Raw genomic sequence first — 12205 nt, 5'->3', positions numbered from 1 at the left:
CATCTTTTTCTAAGAAATATAAATAAAATATTAACTTCTATTATCTAAACCCAAAACAGTAGGTTATGATTTAAGTTACATTAGTAGTTTTTAAAATGAAACGCCTCTTTCTAGAACACCCATGAAATCCTGATTCTTCCCACAGCCTTATTTAAGCCTCAGAGTTCCAGGAACACCAACCCAGGCTGTCTCTTTTGATAATACTTTCCCTGGAACAGACAGTACTCTCAGGTCAACAATCATAAGTCTGCACTTACCAATGTCTAAAATTCTCTTTTGTAGAGCTCCAATGAAAAGAAATGGTTCATCTTTACATGACTGAACAAGTGTGCCAACCAAGTCAGAGTTTGTTGCTAAGATGCAAGCATTTTCTTCACTGAGGTTGACCCCTGCCATGGAAGCCACATCATTGATGTCATCTTCATCCCTAAGAGGAAAAAAAGATAGCTTTTTGGTGGTGGTGGTGGTTGGTGATCTGTACATGAATGATTTAAGAGAGCAAAGAATTACAGATCTTTCCTTATAACTACAGACATTAATTTCTCAATTCATCCAAGCAAGAGAACTGAACAATAGCTATCTTTCCCTGGAAGCTTTTAAAATTAATTGAAATGTCTAACCATTAGTGTATATTTAATCAGAAAGATGAATCAGAAGCAACTGTGTCTCCTAGTGTCCATCTCTCTGTCTTTCAGTTTAGTCAATGAGGGACTTGGGAGTTAAACTAAGTTATCCACAAATGCCCTGAAATGAAGAGACAAAGAAATGAAAACAGACTTCTTTGTTTTCATCCAAAATGTTAAATGCCCTCTGATTTCCCCAGTGTACTCTACTGTTCCACTGAGGAGCAGGAGAAATCCCCTGGTCCTCAAAGGTCCGTACCCACATAAAGACCCTTGAAAAGAAGCTTTCTTGACTAACTATTCTGAAACCAAATGGTTAAAACTAGTTTTGATTTTCTGCCTGAGACTTTTGGTGTGCTCCATCTGTACCAACTGAATTCATTAAACCACATCCTCGAGCAAATGGCTGCAAAGGTCTACATACAAGATATAAAATTATACACACACACACATACTAACATGACATATATATAAAACACAAAATATGTTTGAGCTCCTTGCATCGCACCAGCAAAATTAAATAGTTGTTTTTATCTAATAGGATTGCTACATGGCTACAGTGCTAAGATGAGCGTATCTGTTTAAGGGTAGAGAAGAGAGAAAAGAAATACGAAAATTCCCTCACAGCATCCTTATCACCGTATGTAATAACAAGCAGGTTACCGATCATAACTCACCTATCAACGTATAACATAATTTACACAAACATGATTATATAAAAAGGATGTTGCTTCTCTTTATTGCATGGTCCAAATGGTATATCATGTGGTCTCACGTCAATAGATTTAAATTATGAAACTCCCTGTGGTAATGCATTTGTGCATGGGAAAGGGAAATAAATTATAATTGTCAAGTACTCAAGAAATGAAGGCCTCTGGTGTTCCACTTTAAAAAGCAGCGTCTAGGGTGAGGGGAAAAGAGACGATGCTCAAACATATATGAGAGATTTAAAAAAAAAAAACAAAAACAACTAAATAAAAGAAAGCTAGACACGGCAGTTGAAAGTGAGAGATAGAACAAGAGTCTCATAATCTGAACAGATTTAAAACCCTAACATTCAGAGGTGAGTCTTTACAAAGGGAAAAATAAAACATGCAATACAAAGAAACTATACAAAAATGCTTGCAGTCCGCCTTATCAAATGTCACAGAGGTATTGTCAGAAGTACGAATGCCAAAAATGGTTCTAAGAATTATTTTGCCACCTACATAAGTAGTGTTTCCAGAAACATCTAAACAGGTAAACATCTTAAGTGTAAGAATGGCAGACACCATAAACCCAAAGATGGACCAAGATCCAAATAAAAAAATAAAAGGTCTGAGTGAAAAATATTTCTAAAAACCCCAGGTCTCAAGAGGCACTTGGCTGGCTCAGTCAGTAGAGCATGTGGTTCTTGATCTTGGGGTTGTGAGTTTGAGCCTCATGTTGAGGGTAAAGATTACGTTAAAGTGCAAAAAACAAACAAACAAAAAACCTGATATATCAAGGGAATGAAAAGACAAGCTACACAAACTGGGAGAAAATATTTGTAAAAGGCATCAGATAAAGGACTGTTATCCAAAATACACAAAGAACTCTTAAAACTCAGCAATAAAACAAACCAATTAAAAAATGGGCCAAAGACCTAACAGATGCCTCACCAAAGATGTACGGATAGCAAAGAAGCATATGAAAAGATGCTCCACATCCTTTCACCAGAGAAATATACATTAAAATGAGATAACACTAAACATCTGTTTGAAAAGGCAAAATCCTAAACACTGACATCAAATGCTGGTGAGGATATGGAGCAACAGGAACTCGCATTCACTGCTGGTGGGAATGCCAAATGGTACAGTCACCCTGGAAGACAATTTAGCAGTGTATTACAGAACTAAACATACTTTTACTGTACAATTCAACAACTGCACTTTGATTTACCCAAAGGAGTTGGAAACTTATGTCCACACAAAAACTTGTACACAGATGTTTAGAGCAGCTTCAAAGATAACAGATAAAACTTGGAAATAATCGTGATGTCCTTCAGTAACTAAGTGTATAAATAAATTGTGGCATATCCAGACAATGGAGTTTTATTAAGTGCTAAAAAAAAAAAAAAAATTGAGATGTCACACCATGAAAAGACATACAGGGAAACTTAAATGCATATTACTAAGTGAAAAAAGTCAATCTGAAAAGGCTACATAACGTATGATACCAACTATATGACGTTCTGGAAAAGGCAAACTAAAAAGACCGGCAGTTGCCAGAGATTTAGCGAGGAGAGAGATGAATAGTCAGAACACAGAATTTTTAGGGCAGTGAAAGTACTCTGTATGATACTATAATGTTGGATACACATCATTATACATTTGTTAAAACCCATAGGATGTACTACACCAACAGCAAACTGTAATGTAAATTTTGGACTTTGAGGGATACTGATGGCCAATGCAGGTTTGTCAACTGTGACAAATGATCACTCTGGTGGGAGATGTTGATAATGAGGGAGGTGATGCATGTGTGGGATTAGGGGAATTCTCTGTATCTTCCGAACAATTTTGCTGTGAACCTAAACCTGCTTTAATAAACAATATCTATTTTTTTAAAAAAGGCCAACTACACATTAATGAAGAACTAGTTCACTCTAAAATTGAAACCCAACCAGTTACTTACCATCTCTAGGACTCAAATTTCCTTTAAAAATGAGTAACTTAGGGGTGCCTGGGTGGCTCAGTCAGTTGAGCATCTGACTTCAGCTCAGGTCATCATCTCACAGCTTGTGGGTTCAAGCCCCTTGTCAGGCTCTGTGCTGATGGCTCAGAACCTGGAGCCTGCTTTGGATTCTGTGTCTCCCTCTCTCTCTGCCCCTCCCCAGCTCATGCTCTGTCTCTGCCTCTCTCAAAAATAAATAAAAATTAAAAAATAAAAATTAATAAAAAATTTTTTTTAAAAATGAGTAACTTAGATTAGGTGTTTTCAAAGGTCCCTCTCAGCCACTTAAAAGAATGAGGGAATCCTCTTTGACCTGATACAGAACAACTGCCAAGGAGTACTATGGAGCAGAAAAAAAAAAAAAAAAAAAAAGAGGTAGAGAAGAAACTGTCCCTTGGGAAACAGACAGACACGCAGACACACACACATACACACACACATACACATATGGGTATAACCTCACATATCTCTGGAAAGATAAATGAGAAATTCTCTGGAGAGGAAAACAAGGAAGTAGGGATAGGAAAGACTTACTTTATACCATAGTATACTCTTTTCTACCTTTTGAATACTGTACTGTGTACATGAATTACCCAATAAAAATTATTAGTGATATTTAAAAAATAGTAAATAAACATGTAGGAAAAGAAACCTGGAAATAGAAAACATGAAGTTTAAACTTATAACATCAATCTTCCCTTAAAAAGAAAATCAGAATTGCTTAAGGTAGGGGGGCCTGGGTGGCTCAGTCTGTTAAGCATCCAACTTCGGCTCAAGTCATGATGTCACAGTTCCTGAGTTCAAGCCCCACGTCGGGCTCTGTGCTAACAGCTCAGAGTCTGGAGCCTGCTTTGGATTCTGTGTCTCCCTCTCTCCCTCTCTGCACCCCCCCCCCCCCACCATTCACATTGTCTCTGTCTCTGTCTCAAAAATAACATTAAAAAAAGTAGAATTGTTTAAAGTATATAAAACAAGGTCTTTACACACATGCACACAACACCAAATGCTTACAATCTCAGATGTTTGTCAGGTACACAGGCCCTATAAACTGCAATTTGCTTCCAAGGGGTTTCTGCATACTCCCTGTTGAAATCTCACACACAGGCTGCAGAGAACAGTACCAGGCATACTTACTACCAGTACTTACTAGTACTTACTACCAGAGTACTAAAAATGAACAGAATTCATCAAAGAGGAGACAGTCCCATGTTTTTAAGAATCTTCTTGCAGCCCTCCTCTGAAATAAGCAAGGAACTAACTGCCCAATAAGATTTGTTCGTGCCTGCCTTCCCTCCTCCTATTTGGCCCCAAGCTGAACACAGCTCCCTCTAGTACAGCTGTCAGTTGCTATGGTTACCGAGGGCGGCAGCAATAGAGAGGAAGACCCCTACTGAGGGAAGAGGAAAAGGTGCCACAGTAAATAGCACCCAAGCCATTTAACACTTCCTCTAAGACAGGAGGCAGACTGATGGAAAGAAAAGACAACACAATGCTGTAACAGCATTATCAATAAAGCTAAGATAGGCCAGGACAGTATTAAAGGCTTTGATGTTGAAGCACCATTGTGATTTTGGTTTGGTTTTAATTCTGAAGAAGAAAATGAGACTCTCTGAACTATATCTTCAAGTCTTCTGATCTAATGCAGTGTCTTTTTATGAAGGTACTATGAAAAATAATCTGTTCTGTTTTCTTTTTAAGATATGCAAAAAGGAAATTTAATAATGCCTTAATAGAAAAAGCTTTCCAATTCAAGATTCTGTGGGTTGTAATGAGTTACTATGTAAAAATTAAAGAAGCATTACCCAATTATCATTAATGTCTTGCAATCTGGCTTCTAAAACGGATCTAATTCTTTAGCTTTTGATAAAGTTATCCACTGCTTATGCCTGACTTCTTAAATGTCTTCCACCCTCTTAAGATCTATACCAGCACCAGACTGATTCTTCTAAAGTAGAGAGAATCGTATTACTCTCCTGTTTAAAAATCTCTCACTCTGCCAATAACTTAACTTGATATTCAAGGTTTTCCAGGTAATGACCTTAACTTAGCACTCTTACCTCCCATTACTCACTATCACACAGCTCATACTGATTCTGGCCTTGCTCAGAACATTCCCTACTTCCAGTTCTAGTCTTCAAACTCCTCTTTGATTATCTTTCAGTTGTCAAAAGTCTTACCTATATCCCAGTCCTTTTCAAATGTGTAGTTTAGAAATGCCACTTTAATTTGTTTTAAACTTTTGTTTTTATGTTTTTACTTTGTTTTTATGCTAATAAAATACTAATACTGATACTTTAAAAAAAAGCATGTGTCCAATTGCTCCAACTTTTTAACTTCTGAGAACATGTTTTGTCTCTGTTATGGTAGGTTTTACTCTGCTTCCTATTCTAAAAATCAGCATATTTCAAGGGATAACCTGTATTAAGCCCCCCCCCCCCCCACACACACACACAAATAACTTTACTGAAATGCAATACAGCACGTCCCCACTTGTCTGGGAGGGGGACTTGGATATTCCAAGGTAGTCTTTACATACTCCACCACAGCACTTACTCTACCATATTTTAAGCACTGGATTACTTGCTTATCTCCCATATTAACCTATGAATGAGGGCAGAAAGTGTCTTTAATTTCCAGGATTATGCTTCATATAGTAAATATTCAATAAATGGTAAATAAATGAACATATGGTTATTTTGTAAATACAAAAAAAATCAGCCTATTTCTCTTAAACTCCTACTAGACTAAGTGTATTGATTATATTCAACAAATATATTAAGTATAATAAATATATTATTTTTATCACCTCTCTCATTCTTAGCAGAGTAGTATGTAAATGGTAAATAGTTGAGGAAACTTCCATGTATTCAGAACAGTGTGCTATTTATCTACTACAATATACTGAGAAGAACAGTGGGTAAAAATGAGGAGTCGAACTGCCCATAGTGTAATCCTGACTGCCAGTTATTATCTGTATGAAATAAAGCAAATCAATCTTTCTAGACCTGCACTGTCAGTAAAATGGAGACAATAACAATCCCTACATATTAGACCGAAGATTGAAGGAAGTAATTCATATCATGGGAAAAGGAATTAGTTTAATATACAAAGAGCTCCTACAAATAACTAAGGAAAGAACCTATGATCCAATGGAAAAATGGACAAAGCACAAGAATTTTCAGTTAACAGAAAGTTTAAAATGACTCAAAAATAAGATGTTCGACTCATAAGAGAAATACAAGATATAACCTTTCACCTGTTAGACTGGAAAAAACTTGTCAATAAAGTTCATCAGAACATGTGAAAATATGCTATTGTAAGCTTTGTTGCTCAGTGTAATTTGTAAATCTAACCTCTGTGGAGATTTACTTGATATTATCTGACAATTTAAAATGAATAAGCACTTCTTTCTAGAAATTATGTGAAATGATAGCCACTGCAGCTTTGTTTTCCTAGTACAAAACACTGGAAATAGCTTAACTATTCATCATTATGTAACTGATAAAAATCTCAAATCACAATGAATATACACTGGGATAGCACAATCTCCAAGATTTATTACCACTAAGTTGTAAAAAACAAAATGTAAAACATGATGTATTATATACTACCATCTATTTTGAGAAAATTACATCCAGAAAAATACACAAGAATTTGCTAACAGTGGTTGGCTCTAGAATGGGAACCTGGGTAGCAGAGTGAAAAAGAAGCAAGGGAGAACCATATTTTTCCATTGTATATCCTTTTTTCCTTTTGAATATTGTACAAAATATATATATTACTTAGTAGAATAAATTTGTTTAGAAAGTATAAAGAAAAAATTTATTTTAAGATCAAATTTTTCCCTTAGATTACTAATCCCTGGTAAAATAATTTTGCCTTCAATCCTTTTTTTTTTTTAACCACCCTCAGGCATAACCTCTATACCATAGCCAGCACATAAACTCACACAACACCCTATTTATTCCTCTTTCATGCCTCTGTGAAGTTATTTTTCTCATGGGAAATCCCTTTTGTCTTTCCTCTTTTGACTCAAATGTAGTGTAACATACTGAAGGATTTCCCAAACCTTAGTGATTTTAAGAACCACCCAGGAGTATGTTCAAAATGCAGGTCTCACAATCAAATACACACCCATTCAGCACCCACAATTCATGTTCAGTGGGTCTATTATAGAGGGTTTTTTTTGGTTTGTTTGTTTGTTTGCTTGCTTTTAAACAAACATACTTAGGTGTCTGTGAGGTACACACTCTGTGGACCACACTTGGAAAACTACGGAGTTATAAAATTAAGACCACTGGGGCACCTGGGTGGCTCAGTCAGTAAAGCGTCCAACTCTTGATTTTGGTTAAGGTCATGATCTGACAGTCAGATTCAGAGACTGAGCCCAGTGTCAGCCTCCAGGCTCCATGGAGCCTGCTTTGAGATTCTCTACCCCCCTTCCACACCCATCTCTCCCCTGCTCTTGCTGGCTCTTGTGCTCTTTCTCAAGATAATTAATTAATTAATTAATTAATTAACTGTACCAATTCTAGAGTTAGAGACCAAGGTTTCAGTCCCTGTTCTGACAGTTATTAAAAGGATGACCTTGAACAAATTTGTTCACATCTCTATTCATCAATTCCCTTATCTAGCTTGGGTGAAAACTGTAGCTATTATAAGATTTTGAATGAAAACTGTATTAGAAACTAGAACCATATCAGAAATCAAAAATGAGTATGTAGAAGCACCTGGTTGGCTCAGCTGGTGGAACATATGACTCTTGATCCCAGGGTTGTAAGTTTGAGCCCCGCGTCAGGTGCAGAGATTAGTTAAAAATAAAATATTTTTGGGGGCACCTGGGTGGCTCAGTTGGTTAAGCATCCAACTCTTGATTTTGGCTCAGGTCATGATCTCACAATTTGTGGGTTCAAGCCCCACGTCAGGATCTGTGCTGACAGTGCGGAGCTTTCTTGGAATTCCCTTTCTCCCCCTCTCTCTGCCCCTCCCCTGCTCTCTCTCTCAAAATAAATAAATAAAATCTTTTTTTTTAAATGAGTATTTATTCATTGAAAAGTAATGAAACCATCACATATTAACATAAATACCATTTTAATGCTAACAATGCCAAAATTAAAAACTAATCACTCAGAAGGATAGCATTGTGCTCTTTTTTCCAATCTCTTTAAAAATCCATTGACCCTCTTCACTTTGGATGAACCTTTAATGCATGGTTTTGTAACATCATGTGTTGGTAATCTGAAAAATATTGTGTCACTGAGTTTACACAGATCTTCCAAATTTAGATCCACCATACGCAATCCAAAATCACATGTTAATATCTGCACTGATCTTATCAGAAAATCTAAGTATTGAGAAGATGTTAAGCTCATGGTAGTGGATACAAGGTTTGCAAATTTTTAATATTTGCTTAAAAAGCTCAAACTTTATCACTGGCAAATAAATGCTGTCAGTTGTTTTCCCTGAAGTGACAGGCTCCGTTTTTTCATTTTCACAAAAATATCTGTCAAATTCCCAAGTCTAAATAACCACCATTTGTTTTTCAGTTGCTCTTTGTTCTTTCAAGTAAAAGTGGTGCTCCATGAAAAGTGGTTAGTTTAGCTCACAATTGAAACACAAGCGCAAGCACTTGTCCTTGAGACAACCTTGAGACCCCAACATGCAGAAGAGCTTTATACAAACCTCCTATTTTGTCACACAGAATACTAAACAGGTGTGTACTCAAGGGTTGAGACCTAATAAAAATAATAATGCATGACATCTCATTAAAGACAAACAAACAAACAAAACATCTAGGTTCTTTTCATTTACTGTGAGTGTGTGAGGGTAAAGAATGAATGGCTACCAGCATAGTTTTGTGTCCCTGCCTTGAATAATACTAAGGTGCCAGAGGTTTTGCCACTGTAGTTTTTGAACCACTAATCAAATAATATACTGAAAAGGGCAAATAACATTATTATTAGTAGTAGTATTAAAATTAAAATTGTTTTAACTTCACAAATTCCCTGAAAAAGTCCTCATTTTCAAAACTATTTTCTATAGATCACATTTGGAAACCTGATGGTTATACTTACAGTCCCAAACTTATAATGAGCAGCAGAAATACTATGAGGATTTTTAAAATACAGACTCTTGCCAAGGTTCAGCCTCCAGAGATTTTATTCTGGGTGAGCCCACAAATCAATAATCTCAGTAAGTTCATGGGTAGTTTTGAAATTGTTGACCTATGCTATACTAGCAATTGTTTATTTATAAATTGTTCTGAAAGTATCTACCACCCACTTCCTATATTTAATACATTTTCCATTATTAATACTGTTAAGAAATTTTTATTATAAATAATACCATACAATTGTCACTATCTCTTGGCTTTGATCCTTCTTGAGGATGCCCATGACATATAAAAGAGACATGTCCTATTTCCTGCCTATGTAACTTCAACCTTTGCTTCATCTACCTCTAATACCTTTTCTTCCAGTTCATTCTGCACCTAAGTATAAACATTTTTCCTAAACGGCATTTTACTATGACAAAATCTGGCCAAAAACTTTGAAAGACTTCGTATCTTTTCTCCCAAGTCTTTATTCATATAATTTTCCTGCGAAGAATGTTTAAGAGCTTAATTTCTATTGAGATCTAGTATAAGGCAACTCCTCCAAGAAGACTGTTTTGTTGAATTTTAACTCTAGATTTAGAGCTAATCTGGGCATAGCTCACACTGATGCTTTATCTTTCCAAGATGAGAGGTTTCTTTTGTCACTAGTGGCTCTCCAAAGTCCTGCTTTGGAAAGATTAACTATATGTATTATTTCATAGGTTATATAACAACATGTATTATGGCTATACCTGTACCTATAAGGAAAAGCAGACTCTTTAATAAATACATGATGAAAAAACTACATATGAAGGTGAACATATGTTTAATCTATATTAGAGAATCTGATTCTTGCAATATAAGAAAAGAAAGGATATCCAATTTAATGAAGTAATACTGTCTATGCAAATAGCATGTAACGTGTCCTATGTTATTTTCCTAAAAGTGTCTTTTAAAGCAAAAGTTTAAAAATAACACATTAAACCCCTACTAACAGAGGTAATATGTATATGCATTATCCATCCATGAATATTTTACTATTTTTTCCTATAAGAACTCTTAAAAAAAAACTTAACCTTAAAGCATTACCGTATCTTCAAAAAAATCAATAATAATTCCTTATTATCATTAAATAGCCACTCAGTTTAAGTAAGGTTAACTAAACAAACATGCAAAGGTACAGTCATATTTGCCACTTCTAATGCTGAAATAAGAATAAAACATGAATCTCTGGCTCCCTCTGGTGTTTAAGTACTGGTGTTAAGTGCCTGGTGAATAAGTTCCCTTAATCATCCCAGGTACAATGACAAGCAGAATAGAAAATATAATTCTCTTAGTGGAAAAATCATGAACAAAAAAAAATTTTTATTCAGTTAAACAAGTAGTTTTGAAAAAATAGGCAGATATCATCCTATGTTATTAAACCTCATCCAGTTAAAGTCAAGACAAGATCTAATGGCATACACTATTATCTCCTCTTATTTTACAAGAGTCAACATCAAGGGTCTTTTTTAAGCTTCATTTTAACAACTGAAGTGACATTAAGTACCCAAAATAAACCAAACATAAGTTTAAAAAAATGTAACTTTAAAAAGATATGCATAAACCATGAATAACCCAAATTACTATAAAGCATTACACAAAACAAAAAATGTATCTTACTGCAAAAATAAAAGATATCTTTAAAAATAGCTATGGTTATAGAAACTTCTATTCTCTTTTCAAAATTCATTACTTCAGCAACTATTTGAATGTTTATTATGGACCAGGCCTTGTTCTAAACATTAGGTATACAATGGTAAATAAAAGTGACTATAAACACCCAGAGAGTCTAAAAGGAGTGGGAAACACAAGGAATGGTAAACAAACAAACAGGATATTTTCTGATGAGTCCTTCACAAGACAGCAAGTGTGAATGAAGAAACTACTTTCCGTTGGCTGGCTAAGCAAAGACTCTCTAAAGAGTTAACTTCTAAACTAAAGTGAGGACCAAGCCAAATGAAGACTGGAGGAAAGAGAGTCCAGGGAATATCACATCTACAATATGCCCATGTACAGTGGGAACATGAGTAGTGTGTCTGAAGAACAAAAAGGAAGTGAACAAGAAACCCGGGTCCCTTACACCATGCAACATTATATCTGCAACGATCTGCTTACTTTCAGTTTTCCCAAATGTAAGACAATCTTCTGTCTGACTCATGCCACTGTTTTTTAGTATGCCTGTTATCTACAGCCTTACTGAATTCCAACAAACAGAACTACAGTTCAAGATAGCTGACATCATAAAAAAAAATATCAATTCTTGGGGCATCTGTGTGTCTCAGTCTGTTAAGCGTCCAACTTTGGCTCAGGTCATAATCTCACAGTTTCTGAGTTTGAGCCTAGCATCAGGATCTCTGCTGTCAGCACGGGCCTGCTTCAGAACCTCTGTCCCCTTCTCTCTCTACCCCTCCCCCCTGTTCGCGTTTGCTCTCTCTTAAAAATGAATTAAAAAACATTTTTTAAAAAGTCAATTCTCCTTAAACTAATCTAATCACATGACCTCAATAAAAAATGTTCATAGATTCTAAATTTCTAAAATTCACATGCAGTAGAAAAATAAAGTGAAGATGCTTGATAAAAAAAAGGAATAAACAGAGGGTTTACCTTGTCAGATCAGATATAAAAACAAATAATGAAAGAATCATAATAGAAAATGCAAAAATGTTAACACAGAAATAAAATAAAAACACTGCACTAAAATGAAATTCTAGAAATGTGCCTATATAAGTGATAATTTATTATCAGGTAAAGG

At 35.4% G+C, this 12205-nt stretch overlaps 1 protein-coding gene across 6 annotated transcripts in view; it reads right to left on the bottom strand.

Annotated features, from left to right (window-relative positions):
* Positions 1-12205, bottom strand: part of TAF4B (TATA-box binding protein associated factor 4b) — a 179480-nt gene that overhangs the window by 118921 nt on the left and 48354 nt on the right. For all 6 annotated transcript variants that reach the window (XR_006209724.1, XR_006209725.1, XM_042961503.1 and 3 more), the window contains one exon: positions 258-427. Coding sequence is in view for 4 of the 6 variants with exons in the window: in XM_042961503.1 (XP_042817437.1) it covers positions 258-427 (170 nt within the window). In the remaining 2 variants the exon portion in view is untranslated. The remainder of the gene's footprint in view (positions 1-257; positions 428-12205) is intronic.

Source organism: Panthera tigris, chromosome D3 (assembly GCF_018350195.1).
Source record: "Panthera tigris isolate Pti1 chromosome D3, P.tigris_Pti1_mat1.1, whole genome shotgun sequence".
Lineage (NCBI taxonomy): Eukaryota > Metazoa > Chordata > Mammalia > Carnivora > Felidae > Panthera > Panthera tigris.
The sequence above is the reverse complement of the archived record's forward strand: the minus strand, read 5'-3'. Positions and strand labels throughout refer to the sequence as shown.